This window comes from Panthera leo, chromosome B1 (genome assembly GCF_018350215.1).
Source record: "Panthera leo isolate Ple1 chromosome B1, P.leo_Ple1_pat1.1, whole genome shotgun sequence".
Lineage (NCBI taxonomy): Eukaryota > Metazoa > Chordata > Mammalia > Carnivora > Felidae > Panthera > Panthera leo.
The window spans coordinates 160,043,031-160,070,272 of record NC_056682.1 but is presented as its reverse complement, the minus strand read 5'-3'; the positions used below and the strand labels follow the sequence as shown (position 1 = coordinate 160,070,272).

The 27,242-nt window shown below is 36.0% G+C and overlaps 1 protein-coding gene across 2 annotated transcripts in view; it reads left to right on the top strand.

Annotated features, from left to right (window-relative positions):
* Positions 1-25,018, top strand: part of CEP135 (centrosomal protein 135) — a 68,035-nt gene extending 43,017 nt beyond the window's left edge. The window contains exons 15-26 of one of the 2 annotated variants that reach the window (XM_042936336.1): positions 1,405-1,556; positions 4,964-5,079; positions 5,154-5,308; positions 5,938-5,993; positions 6,718-6,886; positions 7,694-7,804; positions 8,141-8,326; positions 14,609-14,818; positions 15,656-15,858; positions 16,747-16,851; positions 19,589-19,702; positions 24,841-25,018. In XM_042936336.1, coding sequence (XP_042792270.1) covers positions 1,405-1,556; positions 4,964-5,079; positions 5,154-5,308; positions 5,938-5,993; positions 6,718-6,886; positions 7,694-7,804; positions 8,141-8,326; positions 14,609-14,818; positions 15,656-15,858; positions 16,747-16,851; positions 19,589-19,691 — 1,566 coding nt within the window. In that variant the 3' untranslated portion in view covers positions 19,692-19,702; positions 24,841-25,018. Of the gene's footprint in view, positions 1-1,404; positions 1,557-4,963; positions 5,080-5,153; positions 5,309-5,937; positions 5,994-6,717; positions 6,887-7,693; positions 7,805-8,140; positions 8,327-14,608; positions 14,819-15,655; positions 15,859-16,746; positions 16,852-19,588; positions 19,703-21,602; positions 22,207-24,840 lie in introns of those variants that run through there. The other variant, XM_042936337.1, reaches the window with a different exon arrangement.
* The last annotated feature ends 2,224 nt before the right edge of the window (positions 25,019-27,242 follow it).

Sequence of the window (27,242 nt, the reverse complement as noted above, 5' to 3'; positions counted from 1 at the left end):
AGTTCCACTTCCTAGGAGATATTTGGCAGTATCTGGAGAATTTGCGCTTAACACAGCTAGGGGAGAAGGTGCTTCTCATACCTGGAAATAATGCTAGAGGGCCTCACCTACTCAGAAGCTTGGGATGCTGCTAAACAACCTACAGTGCACAATGCACAGGTCAGCCCCCCTCAGCAAAGGATTACCTGGCTCTAAGTGTCAGTAGTTCCTAGTTTCAGAAACTTTGCTTTAGGGTGTATCCTTCTTCTGCTCTGAGTCACTATTCTGTCTACTCTTTGTCTTCCACAAGTTATTGAAGTCACTCATCCACTCTTGTTTTCCTTCTTGTTCTCTATGCCCTTGTGAGTGTGTAACTTTCTATTCCTTTACTGTCATTTTAGCAGTTTCCAGATGGAGGGGATATCAAATATGTGTGGTCAGTCTACAGTTTTCACTGGAAAATTTCTGTTTATCACAAATATTTCTTAGTTTTGAGTTTTACATATAGATCATTATTCCATTTAGAATTTATTTTTATATGTAAAATAAAATAGAAATCTAGCAAATTTTTTTCTCCAATGAGTGGCTCTCCCAACTGTTTTTAAAGAGCCTTTTCTTTTCCCACTTCCCTAAAATGCTACCTTTTCTAAATTTACATCTGTGTACATGCATTTGCTCATCCTTGTGAAATCCACACTCTTTTAATAGTAGCTTTCTAATTCATTCTGATACCTTATAAGGCAAGTCTACCTACGTTCTCCCCCCAGTGCCCACAATTTTTCCTGTTTTCTTAACTTATTTTCCCTAAGTGAACTTTAGAATGAAATCTAAGCCACCTTCCCTGTTTTAAAAAGGTCCTGGTAGGATTATTATTGAAATTTCATTGAATTTAACAGTTATTTCAGGAACTTTTGATACATTTCCAATATTGTGTTTCCATTCAGAAACATGGTGACTCTTTACATTAAATCAGGCTGTGTTTTATGTCCTTTAGGAAAATTTTATAGTGTCTTCATATAAGTCTTGCCCATTTTGTGTTTGGGTTACAGTATTTTCTGCTCTGATTTTTCTTCAGTCCAATGTGCTTACTGATTTTTAGAAATTTCTCAGAATATTTGCTCTGCTTGCTAATGGTTTACCTTCCCTTTTTCATTGCTGTTATGGATATGTTCTTTTCTTCCTTTATTGCTTTTTTTTTTTTTTTTTGGTATCTTTTTTTTTTTTTTCATTTCACTGATAATGAAAAGGAATGAAAAGGAGAGATAAATGTGTATGCCCATTCTGACATCTAGTACCTAAAGTGTACACATGACTTTTAAAGTATTGTTAAATCTATTTCCGCAGTTTTCTTCCAGAAATATTAAAGAGTGCTTGAGGAAAACAAAATAGACATACACCTATTAATTTTTTTAATTTAAATTATAGCATGAAGATGAAAAGTGTGAATTAAAGTCTAAAATGTTAATAATGAAAGAAACAGTAGAGTCATTAGAGAACAAAGCAAAACTCCAAGCTCAAAAACTTAGCCATGTGGCTGGTGACTCATCTCATCACAAAACAGAGATGAACTCACTTAGGTAAGTTTTTTGAAAGTCTTGTTTTTTCACTTCTAGGAATGAGTTAGTGGCTATGTAAGGTTCTTAGTAATGGCATTTTGGATGGGACCTTTGAGCAGTGAAAGTTGGCCTTGCAGCAGAATCACCTGGGGAGATTTTAAGAAGTATGGATTTAAGGGCTGATCTCTGGAGGTTCTTACTCACTGAGTGAACCTGGGTAGGTTTTGAGTATCCCTATTTTTAAAGGCTTTCACAGACTGATATCATTGCAGGCAATCAATTGCAGGCATAGCATAAGTTTTTAGACCGACTTCCTTCAAAAATTCCCCTTCCATATTTTGGATTGTTTGCACTCCCTAGTGTAAGATTGCTGAAAATTACAGAATTTTTTGCTCATCATTGTCCTTATCTTTCTTCTTTCAAAGAAATGTAAAATCAGAATACTCATATACAGAGTCTAAAAAGGTGATGTGTCTGAAAGGTAAGAAGGTCAATATGGAAACATAGGCAGTATCTACAGGTTAGAGGCAGGTTGTGAAGAACTTCATATGATAAGCAGGAGTGTCTGGATTTTACTTTGTAAACATGGAGAAGAAACACATGTTAACCAGAGAGGTAATGTGATTAGCATGCCTTTCAGGAGGTGAACTCTAGTGGAAATTGGGAAGATGGATTTGGAGTCACAAGAGACTAATGGCAAACAGAGGAGACTGTATGTCTGGACTGGAAATAGTGGCAATGAACTTGAAAAGAGGCTAGATTTAGGAAACATTTCTTACATAAAATCAAAAGGATTGGATGAGAAATGGATTCTATGAGATGAGAGAAAGATGCAGTACTTCAGAAATGTGTTTGCCTTATGAGACTGGGTCATTGGCTAGACATTAGTGAATTTAAAATACAGAACATTGAAGGAAATAAAAAGTCAACGAAGTTAATTTTTTTTCTGGACTGGGTAGCTGCAGTAAGTCTTTTTAAAGACTTAAGATTAGAAGAAGGGGATCACTGAAGAAGCAGAGGAGATATTCCTCTCTAAATTACATTTGCAGTAAGGATCAATAAAAGATTTTCACGTGCCAACATGACACTGCATATGTAAACTAAATCATGAAGTAATAACAACTTGAGATCAGAAAGAATTATAGTAATGATTAGAAAAAAGATCAATAAATTAAAACTGAAAATGGTAGTGAACAGTAGAATGGATATTTCCAAAAACTGAGTCAGTAAAATAGAAAACAAACTCAAGAAATTCATCTAGAATTCAGAGCCCAGAAGAATAAAAAAAGTTGATGAGATAAAAGACACAGACCTAATATACAAATACTGAGAATTGCAAAATATATAGTAAAATAAACAGCAGGATTGAAATCCAAGGAATAATTAGGAAAAGGAAAGCCAGAGTCTGTTCATAAGGGGTCCATGATTATCAAACAAACTAAATGAAATAAGATCAAGAGCTGGTTGTGTTAATTAATTAGTCTGTGATTAATTAAGGAATACTGTCTTAAGGACTCAGAGAGGATCTCCATTTTTGCCCTTCTGCTGTTCTGACTACAGGTCTTAATCAGACTTTAGGACTATCTAAGGTGAAAGCTGCATTTTTTTTTCTCAAGTGCTACGTATATCCTATGGAGAGCTAGCTGAATGGACCAGCTTCTCTTCCTCTGGTTCATGTCTATATTCAGCTCCAAAATGCAGATACTATGGTAGATTTCTGTCACCCAGAATTACTAGTCCACCTGTTTCCCTTTTGTGTTCAGCTGACTGGATCTGGCATTTAATCCATTTTGCTCTTTCCTTCAGACTGTAGTCACAGCTCCTCTTTCCTTTCCTCACAGGAGGCCCTTAGCAGTCTTACAAGGCAGAGCTTTCATTGGCCTTTCTTGGATCCCAAGCCTACAGCTACTTTCACATTTTTTGTGTTATAATAATATCCTTTTGTCTTGTGAGCTCATTGTGCTACTTCCCTCACAGTCACTGTGTTATAGGAAGGGATTGTGAAGACTTTTTTGTCTGCCTTGTATAACCTGGGGAAATTGCATGGTTACATAACTTTATTTTGCTCTGACAGAAAAAACCTGACTTATTTCTGAGGAAAGGGTGCCAGTCACATTCTCCATATCACTATACTCTGGTAGAGTCATGAGCTCAAGCCTTCAGATCCAATCTAAAGCTAAGCCAATACAAACCACGATGAGAAGCACTATACAGAAACAAAGCCACATTATCCAAACCTCATGCCACTTTTTTTTTTTTTTTTTTTTGTGCAGAAGTGATTTTATTAAAGCACAGGGACAGGACCCATGGGCAGAAAGAGCTGCCACCTCATGCCATTTTCGATATCATTAACAGAGATCTTGCTGCCCTTTTAATCACATAAACTTATCTTACCCTTGACATGAAGACATTTTTGAAGCTGATACTCAGATAGATGAAGCATATGTTCCTTTCCATCCACCTGGTAGACCCATCTTCTCTTCCATACACACACACACACACACACACACACACACACACACACTGTGTGTGTGTGTGTGTGTGTGTGTGTGTGTGTGTGTGTGTGTGTATAATGTCCACTTTCCCTGTTTAGTATGACCTCCAGTTGATACCCACCAAAAAAGTCAAAATAGAAAGCAAAATTAAAAGTTCACTGGTCAGGAGCTCCTGGCTGGCTCAGTTGGTAGAGCATGCAACTCTTGATCTCAGGGTTGTGAGTTCAAGCTCCATGTTGGGCGTGGAACCTACTTCAAAAGAATTAAAAAACATAAATAAAAGCCCACTAGTCAGGATTTATGGATAATCCTTTGAAGAAGTACCAGGTAATACTATAAAAGCATACTATAGGGGTGCCTGGGTGGCTCAGTCGGTTGAGCGTCCGACTTCGGCTCAGGTCATGATCTCACAGTCTGTGGGTTCGAGCCCCGCGTCAGGCTCTGTGCTGACAGCTCAGAACCTGGAGCCTGTTTCCAATCCTGTGTCTCCCTCTCTCTCTGCCCCTCCCCCAGTCTCACTTTGTCTCACTCTGTCTCTCAAAAATAAATAAATATAAAAAAAAATTTTTTTAAATAAATCAGCATTTTTAAAAAAATAAAAAAAATAAAAGCATACTATAAAACTATGCCTTTGCCTTCACTATTGAAAATAGATTTTATAAGGGAAAGACTGTTGATACTAGGAAACTGAGAAGAGCTTTGAAACTACCAGGAAGCCTCTAGAAAAGTGTAGACAATTATTTTGATTTTTATACTATATTATTTTTAGGAAGTAGAACGAACCATTTTGAAGAAGAATGGCAGACAGCAAGAAATAATATATAATATAATGCTGTTAATTATACTGGAAAAGCTTTAAAATAAAAAATGAAAAAATATTTCTACCAGAGATAAAGTAGACTTTTTTTTTTTTTTGGTCCACTGATTCTTTAGGTTAGTAAATGAGCAGCTACAGCAGTCACTTGATGATTGTCAGCATCGGCTTTCCAAAAAAAGAGGTGAACTTGAATCAGCCCAATCACAAATTAAGTTACTGGAGGAAAAAATAGGTAAGGTTTTTTTAAATTTTGTTTTCACGAAACCTAATTTACTTTGTCTAACAAACATTTCTCTTTATTTCCAGGTAAACTACACCTTCAGATGACTTCACAGAGTGAAGAGGCTCATGTAATGAAAAAGACCATTGGTGCTATTGATAAAGAAAAAGACTTTCTTCAGGAGACTGTAGATGAGAAGACCGAAAAGATTGCAAACTTGCAAGAAAACCTGGCTAATAAAGTATGTGACTGTTCAGTACCTTTATCTAGCATCTGAACAGAAACGATTTCATTCTCTATTTCACAAATGTGCAGTTCTTACCCCCCATATACAGGTTGCTAAGGTCCAGAGCCATATCTTTTAATATGCTTAAATTTCATTTTATGCCAATAATTTGGATCTTTAAAAATTCTATTGATAGAATGTAATGTAATTTTATCAGATGTGATTACAGCAAATTCAAACAAGTTTTTTTTTTTTTAATGTTTATTTTTGAGAGAGACAGAGACAGAGCTTGAGCGGGGGAGGGGCAGAGAGAGAGGGAGACCCAGAATCCAAAGCAGGCTCCAGGCTCTGAGCTGTCAGCACAGAGCCTGAAGCGGAGCTCGAACTCACAAGCCGTGAGATCATGACCTGAGCCAAAGCTGGATGCCAACTGACTGTGCCACCCAGGAGCCCCGAAACAATTCAAGTTCTTAGTGTAGGTTAGAAATATGCCAATATGTGAAGTACAGTTGGGAAATAGAAATATGTTTACTTTGTAGCTTTCTTTTATAGCATAATTTATATAAATGTCATAAGTTATATAAATTCAAGGAAAGATTTCTAAATGCATGTTTTAGAATCATATATTTTCATAATTTCTACAGGAAAAAGCTATTGCTCAGATGAAGATAACAGTCTCAGAGTATGACTCTTCTATGAAGTAAGTGATAAATGCTTTTTAGAAATTTTCAGTGAGTGCAGCTTTATCTATTTAAGTAGTAATTAGACCATAGGAAAATTTCCTTCAGTTTTCCTGTTTTTGCCGGTGGCAGCATCTGAGTCTGCTAAAGAGGGTGAACATGCCATCCTCTTTAACTTTCTCCCCTCCTCCATCATCAACATCTCAACAGTTGTGTCTGATTCATTATTCTTTTCATGCCTATATGCTTTTTATTTCTACAGTAATTACCCTGTTTGGACCCTAATTATTAAAACTTAGATTACTTTAGTAGTCAGTATTGAATTTGTTCTACATCATAATCTATCTTGAACAGTTACAAAATTTTACATTTTATGTCTGGTCTCTACTTCAAGACAAAAATCACTAATTGTATTTATTATATATATCTTTACATATTACATAGTAGTGGGGACTTAAACATTAAATAGTATTTGCCAATTGAATCTATTATGTTTTGCTCATAACATTTGAAAGTCTTCTATTTTTACTTACAGAATTATAAATTTATTTTATGACTACTACTTCCATTTAATGATTGATAGAGATCTAAAATATCTGCTTTACCTAATTCATCAGTGTCTTAATGTAGTGTGGTTTCTTGTATTCTTATTGTACTTAATTTCAGAGTATACAGTTTTCTTTTAAGTAATTTACAATTTTCTAAAAAGCTTTCTTTATTATTTCCATATCCTTCATGTAACAGCCAGCTAAAGGAAACGTTGACTAGTCGGGACCGAGAAATAAGCAGCCTCCGGCGCCAGCTTGATACAGCTCACAAAGAACTTGATGAAGTAGGAAGATCTAAAGAAGTGTCTTTTAAGGAAAACAGAAGATTACAAGATGATCTGGCTACAATGGCAAGAGAAAACCAGGTATGAGTCCAGTGTATAAATGGATTGTTTATAATACAGTCATTCCTTGCTAAATTTTAAAGCTGTAAATATGTTTTCTAAAATTTAATGCTGTAAAATATCAATAACATAAAGAACTCTGTAAGGAGAGTAGTATTTATAAGAGTATTAAAAATTCAGTTTAGAAAGCTGCTGTATATCACAGAGTGTCTAGTTGATGCAACTGTGGTCTCCTTACCATTTTGGTCTTTGTTACTGGGAATCCTAAAGCTGGGAGCATAGGATTCTCTGTGGCAGAAATTATTGTCACCCCCAGGATCACTCCCAGGGCAAAGTGTTGCGTTTTAAAGACCCACAATAGATTTTAATTATTCATACTTCCTACCAGCAACTTAGAGACTCTCTAAGTAAATTATTGAATATTTTAGAATAGCAGTTACTCAAAATTATTGACTTTGTTTTTGCTGGTTTATTAAAGGATTATACCAAGAAGATGAATGATTTTCCTGTTTTAAAAAAATTACTTTCAGTATTCAATATAAAGCATATTGTTGATATATGAATTTTAAAAAATGTCAACCCATGAGCGTAGCTAGCCCCATAGTATAAATGCCAGATACACGGTCCTAACTCTTGCAGGAGATCAGTGGTAATATTTGGTTAAAAAGTCGAAATCAGTCAGGAAAAAAGTAAGAAAATAACTCTTAGGAACAGTTTTACTTTTTCCTACTCTTATTCCCCCATTTCAAAAGGAGCTATTTGAATATAAATAGAACTCATTAGGTATCACATTCATTGTAGATTTGTCTTCAATTTTCTGATTTATAGGAAATCTCATTGGAATTGGAAGCAGCAGTGCAAGAAAAAGAAGAAATGAAGAGTAGAGTTCATAATTACATAACTGAGGTGTCACGATGGGAGAGCTTAATGGCTGCTAAGGTGAAAAAACATTATTTAAGTTGGATTTAAGACATTTAAAAATTTTTTTCATGTGTGTTTATTCTGTCTTATGTATGTATGTATGTATGTATGTCTCCTCTCTTAGATAATAAGGTTTGAGTGGAGAGCTTATCTTCTATATTTTTATACTTGAGATCTTATCTACTATATTTTTATACTTCCCTGCAGATCTTACTTAGTATATGTTGTCTGCATAGATAGCATATGTTTCCGAATTAAAACAAATTTTCTAATGTCCATATATGTTTATGATATGAGTGTTCCAGTGGGTGACAGTTACTAATTTAGGAACAATGTTTTTATGCTTAAAACTAGGAAAAAGAAAATCAAGATTTGTTAGATAGATTTCAGATGCTTCATAACCGTGCTGAAGACTGGGAGGTCAAAGCCCATCAAGCTGAGGGAGAAAGCAGCTCAGTTCGACTGGAACTTCTTTCTATTGACACAGAGAGGAGACACCTTCGAGAAAGGGTAGAGCTACTAGAAAAAGAAATTCAGGAGGTAATGTATTCATTTGTCTTGTGATGATATTATTAGTAAAGCTATAACATTCAAAGATACTTTATCAAAGTAAGGTTTAAGCATTGATAAAATCAAGTTCAGTGGTAATCTTTTGTCATTAATTCTAATAATTTGCTTAGAAGCCCCATTATTTCTTTTTAAACTGTAGTAAAATATATATGACATCACATTTGCCATTATTAAGAATACAGTTCTTTGGCAATTAGTACAGTCACATTGTTTTTGTTGTTGTTGTTTAAAGTATATTTATTTATTTTGAGAGAGAGAGCACAAGTGGAGAAAGGAGCAGAGAGAGAGGGAGAGAGAGGATCCCAAGCAGACTCTGCACCACCAGTGCAGATCCCCATGTGGGGCTCAAACCTATGAACCAGAGATCATGACCTGAGCCTAAGGCAGATGGGATGCTTAACTGACTGAGCCACCCAGGTGCCCAGTGCATTCACATTGTTATGCAAAATCACCACCATCTCCAGAACTTTTTCATCTTCCCTGACTGAAGCTCTGTCCCCATTAAATACTAACTTCCCATCCCTCACCCCCTACTCCCTTACTCTCTCCCCATCCCAGCCCCTGGCAACTACCATCCTACTTTCTTTCTCTATGAATTTGACCACTCTTTGTACCTCATATAAATGGAATCATACGATATTTTGTCTTTTTGTGACTGGCTTATTTCACTTAGCCTTAAGGTTCGGTTAACCTCAAGGTTCATGTATGTTGTAGCATGTGTCCAAATTTCATTTCTTTTTAAGGCTGAATAAACATTCCATTATGTATATACATCACATTTTGCTTATCCATTCATCTGTCGATGGACATTTAATTTGTTTTCATCTTTGGCTACCAGGAATACTGCTATGAACGTGGATGTACAATATCTCTTCAAATTCTTGCTTTCTGTTATTGAGGATATACCTAGAAGTGGAATTGCGAAATCAAGATCATTTTTATGTTTGATTGCTTTCAGGACTTGCCATACCTTTTTCCATGAGGAAAATTGTAACGAACTATGACAAACATAAAAAATGTGAAAGTGGTTTTGGAATTTGGTAATGGACAAAGGCTGGGAGAGTTTTGAGGTGCTTGAGAGAAAAAACCTAGATTGCTTTGAAAAGCTTGTTGGGGGGCGCCTGGGTGGCGCAGTCGGTTAAGTGTCCGACTTCAGCCAGGTCACGATCTCGCGGTCCGTGAGTTCGAGCCCCGCGTCAGGCTCCGGGCTGATGGCTCGGAGCCTGGAGCCTGTTTCTGATTCTGTGTCTCCCTCTCTCTCTGCCCCTCCCCCGTTCATGCTCTGTCTCTCTCTGTCCCAAAAATAAATAAAAAACGTTGAAAAAAAAAATTTAAAAAAAAAAAAAAAAAAGAAAAGCTTGTTGGTAGATGCTTATTACAGGGGATTCTAGTAAGAGCTCAGAAAAAAGGAGAGTGTAGAGAAAACTTATGTTATTTACAAAATGCATAAATTTTCAAGAACAGAATTTTTCCAGAAATCTTAGTGTTTCTTCTAATGAGGTCTCAGATGCAATTGAGGAACATGTTATTAGACACTGAAAGAATGGTGATCCTTGTTATAAAATGGCAGAGAACTTGACTGAACTATGGTCTACTCTTGGAAGGAAAGTATAACTTATACATAAGTGATGAACTTGGATATTCAGCTGAGGAAATTTCTAAGCAAAGTGTGGAAGGTGTAGCCTGGTTTCTTCTTGCTGCTTATAGTAAAATGGACAGAGATAAATTGATAAAGGAACTGCCAAGGACAAAAGGAACTAGGTCTTATCAAAATGCCAACAGCATTTTTTACAGTACTAGAACAAATAATCCTAAAATTTGTATGGAACCACAAAAGACTGCAGATACCCAAAGCAGTCTTGAAAAAGAAGAACAAAACTGGAGGTATCACAATCCCATATTTCAAGACATATTACAAAGCTATAGTAATCAAAACAGTATAATACTGGCACAAAAAAATAGACACATAGATCAAAAGAACAGAATAGAAAGCCCAGAAATGAGTCCACAATTGTAGAGTCAATGACTCTCCAACAAAGGAAGCTAGAATATGCAGTGGGAAAAACATGTCTCTTCAGCAAATGGAGCTAGGAAAACTGGACAGCTATATGCAAAAGAATGAAACTGAGCCACTTTCTTATACCATATACACAAACATAAACTCAAAATGGATTAAAGACCTAAATGTGGGACCTGATACCATAAAAATCCTGGAGTGAGCACAGGCAATAATTTCTCTGACATCGGTCATAGCAACATTTTTCAAGATATGTCTCCTGAGGCAAGGGAAACAAAAGCAAAAATAAGCTATTAGGACTACTCCAAAATAAAAATCTTTTGCACAGCAAAGGAAATAACCAACAAAACTAAAAGACAACCTACCAGGGGCATCTGGCTGGCTCAGTTGGTAGAGCATGTGACTCTTGATCTTGGTTGTCGTGAGTTCAAGCCCCACCCACATTTACTTTAAAAAAATAAAATACAACCTGCTGAATGGAGAAGATACTTGCAAATGATGTATCTGATAAAGGGTTAGTATACAAAATGTATAAAGAACTTAATACCAAAAAACCAATCTAATTTAAAAATGGGCAGAAGACATGAACAGACGTTTCTCCAGAGAAGACATCCAGATGGCCAATAGACACATGAAAAGATGCTCAATGTCACTAATCATCAGGGAAATGCAAATCAAAACCATAGTGAGATACCACCTCACAACTGTCAGAATGGCTAAAATCAAAAACACAAGAAACAACAGGCATTGGTGTGGATGTGGAGAAAAAGGAATCTATATATACTGTGGGTGGGAATGTAAAATTTTAGTGTAGTCACTGTGGAAAACAGTATGGAGGTTCCTCAAAAAGTTAAAAATAGAATTACCATCTGATCCAGTAGTGTCACTATTGGATGTTTACCCCAAGAATACAAAAACACTAATTCAAAAAGGTATATTTGCCCCTTTGATTCTTGCAGCATTATTTACAATAGTCAAACTAGGGAAGCAGCCCAATTTTCCATTGATAAATGAACGGATAAAGATATGTTGTATGTATATACATATATATACAATGTGTATACACACACACACACACTGAAATATTACCCATAAAAAAGAATGAAATCTTGGCATTTGCAACAATGTGGATGGATCTAGAGGGTATAATGCTAAGTGAAATAAGTCAGAGAAAGACAAATACCATATGATTTTACTCAAAAGTGGAATTTAGGAAACAAAACAAATGAACAACAACAACAAAAGAAACCAAAAAACAGATCTTTTTTTCTTTTTTCGTTTTTTTTCCCCAAAAAACAGACTCCTAACTATGGAGAACAAACTGATGGTCACCAGAAGGGAAGTGGGTAGGGAGAGGGGTGAAATAGGTGAAGAGGATTAAGAGTACCACTTACCATGATGAGCACTGAGTAATATAGAGAATTGTTGGGTCAATATTGTACATCTGAAACTAATCTAACAGTGTATGTTAAGTATACTAGACTTAAAATTTAGGGGGTAAAATAGAATCAGGTCTTGATGATTTGGAAAATTCTTAGCCTATGCAGATAACGTGCTTTGGAGACAGAGCCAAGTGTGTGGCTTCACACACAACCTCTTGGTGAACAGATTTGGTATGTGGCTCATGAATGCAGTCAGTCATCTCTGTAGAAACACTGCCAACTTGTATTGATGGGGACAGAAATAGGATGAAATGAAAGAAGTCTGAATGTCTGGGATCCTACTAGCAGGAAACAGGCTAGCAGAGTTACTTGGCTACAAATATGTGTTCTCCTTTGAGAAAAGGGAGGAATGGCTCTGAAGGTAACTCAGAGATGAGCAGGGCTGCCACGGGCAGCTCAGATTCTGATGAGGCTACTGTTGCCACCACAGGCACAGAGGGTACAGCCCCAGGGGGTGAGGCTACTGCCTCCTTGGTCCCAGAGTGCAGGGCCCCTGCCACTGAGGGCCGAGAGGGTGGGGCCGTTGCTGAGGGCTGAGAAGGTGGGGCCACACTAGCAGGCCCAAAACATAGACTATCGTGGCATAGATAATTATTCTTAGGCCTTAAAATCAAATGGAATTTTCCTTGCTTAGTTGCAAACTTGCTTTGGATTAGTAACCCCTTCATTCCTTCTCTTTTCTCCCTTTCAGAGTATTGCTTTGGATTAGTAACCCCTTCATTCCTTCTCTTTTCTCCCTTTCAGAGTAGGCATGTCTATTCTATGCCTGTTTCCCCATTGTTTTTGTAAGCAGATAACCTGTTTGCTAGCTCACAGATCTGGGGAGGGAGAGTGGTTTTGTCCCCAAATGGGCCATAGCCAGAGTCTTACCCGTATCTGATTTAGATGATGCTTAGATGAGATTTTGGACTTAGCATTGATGCTAGAATGTGTTGGGATGGAATGAATGTATTTTGCACATAAGAAGGACATGAATTTTGGGGAGCTAAAGGATAGATAGAATTATGGACCTCAAAAAGTTATGTTGAAATCCTAACCTCCAGCACCTGTGAAGGTGATCTTATTTGGAAATAGGGTTCTTACAGTTATAATCAGGTTAAGATGAGGTCATACTGCACTAGGGCAGGCCATAGCTCAATGACTGGTGTCTTTTGTAAGAGAAATCTGGACACAGAAGATACAGGGGAGAATACCAGATGAAGACAGAGGCAGAGACTGGAGTGAAGTGTCTACAGGGCAAGAACATTAAGAATTGCTAGCAACCACCAGGAGTTGGGAGGGAGACCTGGAACAGATTCTCTCTCAGAACCTCTAGGTTCTGCAAACATCTAAATTTCAGACTTGTAACCTCCAGAATTGTGACAGGATAAATTTTGTTTGTTTTAAACCACCCAGTAATTTGTAGTAATTGGTTACAGCAGTCCTACGAAACTGGCACCCTGTCTCTAGAAGTTTTCCTATCAAGAGTATAACTAGAGGAATGCTTTTCAGCTTTCAAAATTCTCGGAAGAAACTATTCTTTAATTTTTTTGTCTGTCATTATTCGTGTTCTTTTGTGGTATGTAAAACTGACTATTACCTATTTATATTTAGTTTTAGGGAACTCTGATTTTTAATTCATTAATTTAGAAAATCCAAATATTTACTTTTCTGCACAGATTTTTAATGTCAATTTATTTTGTTAATACCTATTAAAATAATTTTATTTTTCAAGTGTGGAATTCTTATTAAACTCTAGACTAGAATTTATGTCAGTTTGTATTTATCACTCACAATTTAAATTGTGTGGAATTTAAAATGTGGATTATTCTAGAAAGAGAGTTTTATCAGTGTTTCAAACTTTGTTCATTATTTCAGTTATTAAAATCTTATAAAGTTGTGGATTACTATTAGGTTAAATTAAATTTAAATAGAACTTCAGGTATTCAGTTTTAAAACAAACTCCATTTTGAAATTTATTTATTAATAAAAATTTTGTTTTTACTTTTTATTTTTTTATTTAAATTCAAGTTGGTTAACATACAGTGTAGTCTTGGCTTCAGGAATAGAACCCAGTGATTCATCTCTTACATATGACACCCAGTGCTCATTGCAAAAAAAGTGCCCTCCTTAATGCCAATCACCCATTTGTTCCGTCCCCCCCCCCCACTTACCTCCCTCCCAGCTATTTATTTTTGAGGGAGGGAGGGAGAGAGAGAGAGAGAGCAAGAGCGAGCATATACTTGAGTAGGGGAGGGGGCAGAGAGAGAGAGGGAGGCAGAGAATCCAAAGCAGTCTCCCTCTGCATGCTGTCAGTGCAGAGCCTGACTTGGGGTTCAAATTCACAAACTGCAAGATCATGACCTGAGCTAAAATCAAGAGTCGGACACCAAACTGACTGAACCACCCAGGCACTCCTCCATTTTGCAATTTAGAATTTAAAGACAACTGAGGAGTGAGAAGTAAATATGTTGCTTTTTCTTGAAAAGGCATTATAACAATTTATAAAGGTAAAATTTAATCTAACTTCCAAGATTCCTTTTTTACCCTAAAACAATGATTTTTATCTTTGCATCTTCCAAATATATACGTGAGGTACCTAGTTACCGTGGTTAGTAGTTATATACAATTCATTGGGTTAAGCATTAAATAGGCCATCTTTAAACAGCCGGCAGCTCCCTCAGAGTATCTTAAAATGTGCAAAACTTGGCTCTACTATTTTTTTTTTAAAGTGAGGTCATGGCTGCACAGATTCAAGCCTTTAAAATTACTGGGTTACTTTAACTTTTTACCGGTTTCTTTTTCTATTCTCAGCACATAAATGCACATCATGCTTATGAGTCTCAGATCTCATCAATGGCAAAAGCCATGTCTAGATTAGAAGAAGAGCTGAGACACCAAGAAGATGCAAAAGCAGCAGCGTTGAATGATTTGTCGTCTCTTAGAGAACTTTGCATTAAGCTGGATTCAGGCAAAGATCTTATGACCCAACAACTGAATTCCAAAAACCTGGAGTTTGAGAGGGTAAGGACTTAAAAGACTTCATTGTAGCACATTATTTTATTGAACATTACTCTCATTGTTTTATTTTATCAAGCACTTTTGATAAAGTTTGTTTCCCTTTAAGGAGTTACTTTTGACTACAGGATTTTGAAAACTAGATTCTTTGCCAAGATTTTTCTAGCAAACATAGTGATGAAATTAGGTGCTTTCTGTTTTGGAATAGATGGATATTTAGGAAAATAAGAGTGTTGTTATTATACAGTAGGAACATATCCCAGTATATTCTTTCTCTGTTTGAAGGTAAGATTTAAATGAAGGACTGAGCAGTTCATTATTTCCTAAATAGAGTAGTCTTTCTGATAAAATCTCAAGGCATTTAAATCTTACTTAATTTTCAAAGTCTAGTTACCTGGAACTTCCCATTCTCAAACTGAGCATTACTTTAAACATCCCAGTGCATGTTTTCAAATACAGATGTTTTCAGTTTTCATTCATTTAATAGTATCTTTATTTTCAGCTACTGAGAAGCTCCAGTGCTGGCTTGACTGTTTGGTCAGAGTACACATAATAGATCAGAAGGGCTTCCTTTCTGATAGGATGGCCACATTTTAGGATTTTATGTTAATGACCCTCTCTTGGCAAGGAAGTATGAGTGAAACTCATAGGAATAGGTCTTATACCAAATAAGCAAAAATTATTTTGAAAATAAGATGACTTTCTTACACTTAAAGAAATGGTTCAAAATCTTTAACTGGTACCCAAAATAAAGCAACTGATAAGTGTATATAGCTCTGCAAATAATTTTTTAGAGTGAGTCTCAAATTGTACTGAAGTAATCTTACTTTGTTTTCCCTGTAGGTTGTGGTGGAATTAGAAAATGTAAAATCAGAAGCAGACCTGTTCAAAAAACAACTGGCAAGTGAGAGACATACAATTAAAAGCCTTGAATCATTGTTGGCTACAAATAGAGATAAAGAATTTCATTCTCATTTAACCTCCCACGAGAAGGATACAGAAATTCAGCTACTTAAAGAGAAGTTAACCCTTTCAGAAAGCAAATTGTAAGTGGCATAAATCAACCTGTTTAAAGAAAATCGCTTGTCAAAAATAATTTTTGGCGAGAGAAGGGGATGGGAGTGTGTACGGTGGTACAAAACCAAAATATTTTACTTACATTGTGGCTGCTTTTAGGAATTTGGGGGTTTAGTTTGAGGAGATACATTGTGTTTGGAGATACAGATTTGTGTATCTTCACCACAGAGATGGTACCCATGGAAGTGAATGAGTGAACTTTAGAAAAATGCCTGTAGTTGAGTTGTGAACAAACAGGAGTCAGCAAAGGGGAGAGCATTTCAGGATGGGGAAAGCCCTCTGTGTCTTTTACTGTGTGGACTAGAAAAAGACATCAAAATGGCATGTGGTTTGACTCACATAAGTTTAGTGATTAATTACCTTTTAGGAGATTGATGATAGTGTCTATTAGACGGGCAGATTTGGACATATTTGATGGAAGAGGGGAGAAAATCTGGAGTAGATAGTACAAGTAGAATAGTTAACTTTTAAAAGAAGTTAATAATATTTGTCTTTCTGAGGCAAGAGTCCAGAAAGAGCCAATGAAGATACTTTACATCTTGATGTTATAATTCATGTCTTATTCAAATTTGTATTTCCAGCATTGCTACAGTGCCTAGCACATACTGGAAGTTTAGTTTAACTGTTTGTTAAATAAATAAGATGAATGAATGAATGAACGAAAGAAAACTTAGTGATAGAAGCTCCTGAAGTTGAGAAAAGTAGTGTTAAAAAGACTTGTTCTTTTCTTGTCCTAATTATCACCTCCATTTGTATTTATTACTAGCAAAAACAAAACTCCATACATAGCACTAGACTCTACAAAACAACATATTTGTTACTTATTTATTTATTTATTTTTAAATTTTATTTTTAAGAACTAGTCTAGGCCGGGAAAACACCATGCTTCGGGCTAAAGTGACACAGTTACAAACCGATCATGATGCTATGAAAAGGCAGATTTCAACTGAAAGATATGAACGGTAAGAAAAAATTTGAGCATTGGACAGTGTTTTTATTTATTCCCTGTCCCAAAAAAGATTTAATAGGACTTAAAAATAGCCAACTTTCTTTCAGTGTTCATACAAAAATAAACCTCTTCTGGGGCGCCTGGGTGGCTCAGTCGGTTAGGTGGCTGACTTCGGCTCAGGTCATGATCTTGCGGTCCGTGAGTTCTAGCCCTGCGTCGGGCTCTGTGCTGACAGCTCAGAGCCTGGAGCCTGTTTCAGAGTCTGTGTCTCCCTCTCTCTGACCCTCCCCTATTCATGCTCTGTCTCTCCCTGTCTCAAAAATAAATAAACGTTAAAAAAAATTTTTTTTTAAATAAATAAATAAACTTCTTCTGATATTTCTTCCTAAAAAGTCAAAAGTGTTGTGGGAGATAATATCCTTACAGTAAATAAAGTAGCAAATATTGTCTACATGTTTTCTATAGCATTTCTCAGGGCAAAATCAGGGCATTATTTGAAAGACTATAATAGGGAATCAGCAGGCAAGTAAGGATGCTACAAGACCCCAAACTGGAGTTGCTGGGTGGCTCAGTCAGTTAAGTATCTGACTCTGGCTGAGGTTGTGATCTCGCAGTTTGTGGGTTCGAGCCCCGCATTGGGCTCTGCACTGACAGCTCAGAGCCTGGAGCCTGCTTCGGATTCTGTGTCTCCCTCTCTCTCTGTCCCTCCCCTGCTCGTGCTCTCTCTCTTTCTCTCTCTCTCTCTCTCTCTCTCTCTCTCTCTCTCTCTCTCTCTTTCTCTCTCTCTCTCTCTCTCTCTCAAGTAAATAAACTTTGAAAAAAAATTTAAAAATGGGGCGCCTGGGTGGCTCAGTCTGTTAGGCGTCCGACTTCAGCCCGGGTGCATGATCTCACGGTCTGTGAGTTCAAGCCCCACGTCGGACTCTGTGCTGACAGCTCAGAGCCTGGAGCCTGCTTCTGATTCTGTGTCTCCCTCTCTTTCTGCCCCTCCCTTACTCATGCTCTCTCTCTGTCTCAGAAATAAATAAACATTAAAAAAATAAAAATTAAAAAAAAAGCACAAACAATGTGGTCCAATAGGAAACTCCAAATACAGATCATCACAAAAGTGATGATGATCATAAGAGCAATTGATAAGTATGTGCCAGATACCATATACATATCTGATTAATGCTACTAATAACCTATTATTATGCATCTATTACAGGAAACCGAGTCACACAAATAATAAATGGCAGAGCCAAAACTAAAATCAAAATATATCTTATACACCTGAAACTAACAAAGCATTTTATGTTAACTAAATGTGAATTAAAAAGATAAATAAAATTTTGAAATAAAGACAGATCTGTTTAATTTTAAACCCCATGCTCTTATATACAGTATATTCCCTACCGCTTAGTAGTTTTCTAATTTTTATTTCACTTTTATTTCAGTTCATTTGCTTTGTATATTGAAAACCTTAATCTCCAAGTGCCACAAACAGGGATGAAACTTGCTTTCACAGCTAAAATTGAAGTCTAATTTGCAAATCAATTGTCAAGTTACTTTTCTTTCATTACTCTTTCTTGCTGTATTAATACCATAGACATAAACATTCCTGAGATTTCATACTCAAATAGTGGTCAAATTGCTGCTTATCGGGTCAGTTTTTTTATTTCTCTTATTTTCTATTTGCATCAAAACTTTTGAAAGATATGCCATTTGTAGTATAGACAAAATTTGCTAGGAAATCAATATTTATGATTTCAAAGAGAAAGGAAGCCTGAGAAATGAAGAAAAGCATCCATACATAAAATCAGTGTTACTAATTTCTCGTAATTGAGAAGATTTCGTTTCTCAGTGTGCTAAACTACATACATGATTTCTATTTCTTAATGATAACTTAAATTCTCTTCAGTCCAAGGGGGGTCCTACTGCCTAGGGCTATAAGACTCCCTTAATTCCTCTTTTTCCCTTGTTCCTGGTCCCCAAAGAAACATAGGCCAACAGGACCACATCTCCTTTTCCTTATCATCCAACTAGGTTATGCATTCTTAAAGTGCCATTATCGCCACCCCAGGGAACAATATTGATTCTTGGGGTTGAGGGAGTGGCAAAAAAACTTTAGGTATTACAATGACTCATAACCTGCCAGAGGACCTCAGTACATAAATAACATATCTATATGTTAAAATTTCATTGGGAAGAGTGGATAATTTGGGGGGAGGGAATATCTTAAAAAGTTTCTTTAAGGGGGATCATAATGAAAAAATAGTTTGTGAAATACCCAACTAAGTAGAAATCTTGGATACTGAGGAATATAATGCAGAAAGTCTAGGCCAGAGACCCTGAATAGCCCACAAAAGAAGTAGAAACACAGTCACCATGCTTTGTGGAGCTGACCCAGACACAGGGGAGGAGGGCGTAGTAGAGAAAAGGGTTATTTCACTTCAGACATTGGGAGTTTTTAGGAAGAAGGAAGAAGCTAGATTTATGTTCAAGAAGAGGTGGGAAAGGAAGGGGCAGAGGTGGGAACCAACTTTGCAAATCTGTATTCAGAGGGGCTTTGAACAACCTCTTATAGTACATATTCCTTTAATTGAAATCTTTTACTCCCTACTTAAAAATTATAAGGACATTGGGTTTAAATTTAGTAGAAATACTCATTAGTTAATTGAGGAGAAATTACTTAATCAGTAAAAATCACAACATCTTATATTTTGTATACCACTTAATTGTATAATCTCTTCCTTGATCTTTACTGACAGAGAAAGAGCAATCCAAGAGATGCGTCGACATGGTCTTCCCACACCACCCCTTAGTTCAACTCTGAGGTCTCCTTTACATTCTCCTGAACATATAAGCTGTTAATTATCATAAAGGTAAGTATGTAACACTAGGACAAGCAAAACTAATCTGTAATTATAAAAATTCAGAAAGTAGTTTTCAGTGTGGAGGGAGGGGAGATTTTGCCTACAAAGGGGATCGGGGGAATTTTGTGAAGTAATGAAGGGTTCTGCGTCTTGGTGATGGCTGCACGGGTATATACAATTGTAAAAACTCATTGACCTGAACATTAACAGTCCACGCATTTTAATGTATGTAGATTATACCTCGATTAAAGAAGAAAAGGCATCCACAACAAAATATTAAATGACAGGATGAGATATCACGCAGTAACACTTGATGAAGTGCCACATTCAACATACAAATAACAGGTGGTAAAAGAACAGACAGCGGTGTACAAATGGGAATGCACATGACACAGTAGACTCAATCTGACAGGAATGGCAGGTTGTCGGGGAATAATGAGGGAGAAAGGCATGGCAGGCAGGGTGGGACACAGAGGTATATTGAATGTGAGGCTCAACTAGAGGTTGTAGTCTTATCTCTGTAAGTCAAGGGGAGCCGTTGAAGGTGCTTCTGTGTATAATATGGGTACAAGGGAGGGATTAAGATGGTGGATTAACTTCATAACTATATTTGGGCCATATTGGGGAAGATAGAAATGAGAGGCAGAGACCAGAAAGAGCTATGAGAGGAACAGTATATTCAGTTCAGGATCTGTGGAATAATGTTGAAAGCTAGGACAAATTTAAAAAAAAATTTTTTTAATGTTTATTTTTGAGACAGAGAGAGACAGAGCATGAACAGGGAAGGGTCAGAGAGAGGGAGACACAGAATCTGAAACAGGCTCCAGGCTCTGAGCTGTCAGCACAGTGCCCGACGCGGGGCTAGAACTCACGGACCGTGAGATCATGACCTGAGCCGAAGTCGGCCGCTTAACCAACTGAGCCACCCAGGCGCCCCGAAAACTAGGACAAATTTTAAAAACAAATGACATATATATAGGAAAGTGCCATATCCTAGCATACAGCTCAGTGAGTTTTCACAAATTGAATACACCTGTGAATAACCTACACCCAGATCAAGAAACAAAACACATCCCTCTTGGGCTCTCTCCTGCTTATAAGCCCTGCTCCAGAAGTAACTATTCTGCCTATTAAAAACATAGATTTCTTTTGCCTGTTTTTGGACACTTTTTAAACGAAATCTTACATTTCTGGCTTGTTTTCCTCCACAGTACATCTGTGAGATTCATTCATACTGGTGTGTGTTCTTGTAGGTTGTTCAGTCTTGTTGCTGCATAGTATTACATTGCATGAACTCCCCACAGTCCATTTACCCATTTTATTGTTGATGGGCATTTGGCAATTTCCAGTTTGGGCTATTGTAGAGTTACGATGAACATTCTATTCTAGTACCTGTGTGTTGGTGACCAGATGTGTGCATTTCTTTTGAGTATATACGTAGGAGTGAAGTTGTTGGGTCACTGGACATGCATATGTTCAAGCTTGAGTAGACAGAGCAAAGTGGTTGTAAAGAGGTAGGATACATATAACAGAAGAAGGGTCAAAGGGATGTGCTGATTCATTGGAGATGGGAATGAATGGGAAAGAAGTCCTGCAGGACCAGGGCTTGAAAGGTAGGTTGACCGCAAAATGCAGGCTTGCTGACAGAAATAGTAAAGTCATTCTTTTTTAAAAATATGCATTTCTTTGCCTTCTTTTAAGTAGAAGCATATAGAAGATAATTAAGCATTTCCTCAATGACTCAGAATTCTCATTATGAACATTAATTATGTAATGTGTTTTGACATACTGATCTGCCAGGTTTTATTGGTATTTGTAGAGCGTAGGTTTAAATGAGTCCTGATTGCTGTACTTTTCTTTTGTGTGTGTTTGTTTGACTAAAACATGCATTTTCCTCTTTCACTTTGAGGACTACTTCTCAATGCTGGCTACAATCACTGTGTCCTCACAACTTCTAAGCTGCTGCATTAATTTGAATGTGATTAGATGGAGGTTCAGCTTCTCGTTATAAAGCCTTGTAACAGTTGTGACACATACATTTTCTCATACTGGATTCACAGCTGCATTTTAGACCAGAGATTGGTAAACTAAGGTCTGTGAGCCAAATCCACTCCACTGCCTATTTTTGTAAATCTAGCATAGCCACACCTGTTTGTTTACACATGGTCTAAGACTGCTTTCCTACAGAGGTGGAATTGAGTAGTTGTGACAGAGACCCCGTGGCCCACAAATCTAAAATATTTACTACCTGGCTTTTCACACTATGTAACCTCTGGAAAACTCTGCTGTGTACCTGTGAGAGAATAAGAGTGAAAAAAACAAATAATTCTTTGGTTTTATGAAAATAGGCTTTACCTTATAGATGCTCAAAAAAGGTCTTGGAGACTCCAGAGATACCCATATTATACTTTCAGAACCACTGATTTAGAACATGCTGGATTTAGCAATCTCTAAAGCTGTGATTATTTAGAAAACTTTCTGTTTTGTTTGTTTTAAACATTTTTTTAAAAATAATCTCGATGTCCAACATGCAGCTCAAACTCACAACCCTGAGATCAACAGTCACATGCTCCACCAAGTGAGCCAGCCAGACCCCCCAAATTAGAACACTTTTTAATTGTGATAAAATATATGTAACATGAACTTTGCTATCTTAACTGTTTTTAAAGTGTGCAACTCAGTGGCATTAAATTCATAATGTTGTACAACCAAAACCACTACTTCCAAAATTTTTTCATCACTCCAAACAGAAACTCTATATCCTTTAGGCCATAATTCTTCAGTCCCCTGTCTACCTCCCCAGGCCCTGAAAGTCTGTAATCCACTTTTCTGTCTCTTGCCCATTCTAGCTTTTCATATAAGTGAAATCATACTATATTTGTCCTTTTGTGTCAGGCTCATTTTACTTAGCATAATGTTGTCAGGACTCATATGTTGAAACAATTTGTTTCTTTTTTTATGCTTGAATAATACTCCTTTGTGTGTTTATGCCACATTTTGTTTGTCCACTCATCAGTTGATGGACACCTGGGTCGTTTTCACCTTCTAGCTATTGTGAATAATGCTGCTATGAACATTGGTGTTCAAGTACCTGTTTTCAAATCTTCTGGGAGTAGAGTTTCCGGGTCATATAGTAATTCTGTGTTAACTAGTACATCCTCACCGAGAAAACGTAAAATATAAAAATATAAAGAAGGACACCAAAATCACTTTTTTTTTAATTCTTTTTTTTTAACCTTTATTCATCTTTGAGAGAGAGAGAGAGAGAGAGCGCGCATGAGTGGGGGAGGAACAGAGAGAGAGGGAGACACAGAATCTGAAACAAGCTCCATCCAGGCTCTGAGCTGTCAGCACAGAGCCCAACGCGGGACCCGAACTCACTGACTGCGAGATCATGACCTGAGCCGAAGTCAGACGCTTAACTGACTGAGCCACCCAGGTGCCCCCCCAAATCAGTTTTTTAAACGTTTTTTTTTATTGTGGTAAAATATACATAACATCAAATTTATCATTCTAACTATTTTTAAATCCACATTTCTCTGACAATTAGTACATTCACATTATTGTGAAAAAATAATGTCCTTCATCCATCTCCAGAACTTTTTTATCTTCCTCAACTGAAACTCTACCCATGAAATAAATATTAACTCCCAGTCTCCCCTCCCCACAGCTCCTGGCAACTGCCATTACAATTTCTGTCTCTGTGAATTTGACTACTCTGTTTAACTGATATAATTGGAACTATACAGTGTTTGTCCTTGTGACTTACAGTGCTTTCAGGGTTCATCCATATTGGAGCATGTGTCAGAATTTCTTTCTTTTTTGGTGCTAAACAATATTCCACTGTATGAATATACCATTTATGAGTTGGTAGATACTTGGGTTCCTCCTATCTCTTGGCTGTTGTGAAAATGTATGTTCAAGTCAAAATCACTTTTAATCCTATAACCCAGAGTAAATATCAATTAGCATTTTGGTATATACTTCCTTCTTGTTTGATTTGTAATAAATATACACACACATTCATAGACATACATATATAATTGTAATAGAGATCATACTCAAAATAGTTTTTTATCCTATCTTATATTTTGTTTTGTTCTGTTCTTTGGGGGTTTTCCCCTTAATAAATTGTTGAGAGCATCTAAGCATTAAAAGTATTTTCAAAATGCCATTTTATTCTTTTTATTTTTCTTTTCTTTTTTTTTTCCTTCCTCCTTTCCTTTCTCGTTTTCTTTCCTTCTGCCAGGAGACAGTATTTACATTGGGAATTTTACAAGAGATGATTTATTTTTTGTTTTATTTTTTAAGTAATCACTATGCCCAATGTGGGGCTTGAAACCAGGACCCCAAGATCAAGAATCACATGCTCCACTAAATGGATCCAGCCACGTGCTCCTCAAAAATGCCATTTTAAAATAGTTATCAGGTGCCTGGGTGGCTCAGTCGGTTGAGCGTCCAACTTTGGCTCAGGTCATGATCTCACAGTTCATGGGTTCGAGCCCTGCATGGGACTCTGGGCTGACAGCTCAGAGCCTGGAGCCTGCTTGAGATTCTGTGTCTCCTCTCTCTCTGCCTTTCCCCAGCTTGTGCTGTTTCTCTCTGTCTCAAAAATAAACATTAAAATTTTTTTTTATTTAAATAAAATAGTTATCAGTTCATCACATGTTTCCATTGTGGAATTTTTCATATTTGTGTGTGTGTGTGTGTGTGTGTGTGTGTGTGTGTGTGTGTGTGTTTTAATTGGGGTGGTGATTAGATAGCACATAAGGTAAAGAATATTTGACTATCCATAATATGCTGTTTTAAGACTCACACAATTTACAGTACTTGTACATTAACTTAGACATTATATTATTCCTCACTTTGAGTGATTTTTCTCAGTTAACATCCTATGTTACCCCTTTCTTTTCACTCTGTATCATTCATTTAGTCCTCATATACTTTGATGTGTTTGGGTGGTCTGAGGGGAATATATTTTGAAGTATAGAGCTGTTAACTATAACTTGATTATGGGCAAAGGTTTTATTAGAGATTATAATTTTGGTTAAAACTGAAAACAGTCTCTTAGTTTTTTGTGAATTTACCAAGTAATTTTTGTTTATCGTTTTTCTCTTAACTCGCCTTTCCTGTCCCCCCTTTTTCAGAATGGTGGCTTTCAATGAGTTACCTCTGTGGATTTTTTAAAGGACAGAACAGTAATGAAATATTTGAAGTACTTGTTCTTGAAAATCATGAACATTGACACAAATTCTACCTCTGTCAACTTTTATTTAAATCAGTGAATATTTATATAAAAATTTTGGTTTAAAAGAGCCATATCTATGTGTATATTTTTATATATATGACAGAACAAAATATGTATTAATAGTGCTAACTAATGTTATATCTATATTTATATTATTCCTCGCTTAAATTGCTCCTCAAAGTGTGTGTTTATACTGTGAATTAATATAATGTATTGTTCACATTATGCTTTAATAATCTTTTTCATAATGAGCCATGATATGTGTATATAAATATTCTTACAATACTTATTTTCAAAGTGTTTTCAGGTTTCATGCCTGTGTTTATAACCCATATCTTTAATACATTCATATAGGATTATCAATCTTGATGCTGTGCTGTCACACTTTGTTCTTCTAAATGTAAAATTAATTGTTCACCAATTTGCTATCTATCATCAAGGGTAATATATTCAGGTCTATTTTCACAATAGCAGAGGTCTTGATAAAATAATGATTACCGTATATCATTTGTTATTGTCAACTTGAAGAACTGTGATGGGAAAGATACATTTATATATTATATGCAATATTTTATTATTTTGGTTATCACATGGACTCTTCACTTAATACAAATTCTATCAAAATCAAACTAAAAGCCGCATTCAGAATTTTGTAAAACAATAGAACAGAAATTTGGGACACTTTTTCAGTAAATAAAATTCCTCCCTGTATTAAGAAAAAAATTCAGACTATAAAAGTATATGGGGTAAATATAGTAAAAGATTTTGTTAAAATGCCAGTATACATTCAATAATACCAGTTTTTGCTTCTAAATTTGTATGTTGTAATTTATTAGTCTTACAGAATAGTATGTAAACACTGAACTGTGGCATGTTAAATAGAAAACAACTTTTTACAATTAATTTTCAAGGTTGTAGTTTTAAGGAATTTAGATATATCTAAATATGTATATATACACACATTAATAAAAGAACAGAAGTACAAAATAGAATGTCAGATTCAAAAACTAATCGTGTTTGAACCATACACATTTGGAGAAAATCCTTTTCTTGGTAGGTTTCATTATGATTGAAAAAGAAGAACTTAAGAACGAACATAAGAAAGTGGAAGACCAGTTGGTTATAATACAGTTTGTTTCCTCTTGTGGTTTTAATACAATGGAATTTGTGTATGTGTGTTTGTGTGTACCTGGGGGGGGGGGGGGGGGGCATTGCTCTTTTCTAAAACTAATATGCCTTATATGTCTGGGATATGGTATATGCCATTTGCAATAATTCACTGTGTATTTGGGTGTGATGTGGTTTATTTTTCTACCATATTTGTAATTTTATATATTCCATCTCCTTTGTGTGAATTCATATATTATAGCAAAATACAAGAGAAATGGGACTAATTTGCAATGTCATATGGAAAATCTTTTAATAAATATATGTAAATAAAATAAAAAATATTTGTTCCCACCTTTTCCCCCAAAGCAATAGCAAGGCCTATTTTATTAGATATTTTATTTTTAATGTTTTTCATAATTTAAAAATGTGTAGCTTGCCATAATTATTTTCTTAACCATGTTACTACAATTTTCCTAAATTAGTTTTATCTTAAAATACTGAATGTTCTCACCATTTGTAGATGTTTTTAATTTGTTTTAAAAATTTTTAAATTATGCTTTAGATTTTCCATTAAACTTTCCAGTCAATTTATTTTCTCTTACAAATAGTTTTTTCTTAAATTTTAGCAATAATCTTAATTCTAAAATTAACAATTCAAACTTTATCATGGTAGGATTTGGGTAAATCCTTGTACTTAATGTGTGAGATACTTTTTTTTTTTAATGGTTTTGATTTATTTCTAGTTCAAGAAATGAAGTCAAAGTTTCTGTTTGAAATCCATGTACAAAATGATTGAACAGGCTTGTGTATGTGTTTACATTTTTCTTTCATATGCTCTGTGTTGAGAACCTTAACTACATTGACTATGCCACCTGCCACATCACCTTATTACAACTTACCACATATCTGATCTCCCCCTCTCCCCAATTCTTAGAAGATTTACTGTCTTTTATTCTAGCATCAGTCTTTTTAATTTCACTATCTTGGAACAGTGGTTATTGACCAGGCCTGCATTGGTGTTACCTGGACAGTTTTAATGAAAAACTGATTTCTGAACCCTACACTTGTCCAAATAAATCAGAATCTCTGGGAATTAGGTGTGGGCATTTTAATTTTTAATTTTAGGTTCTCTAGATGATTCTAATGTGTAGTGGATTTAAAGTGCTAATTTAGAAACTGATCCACCAAACT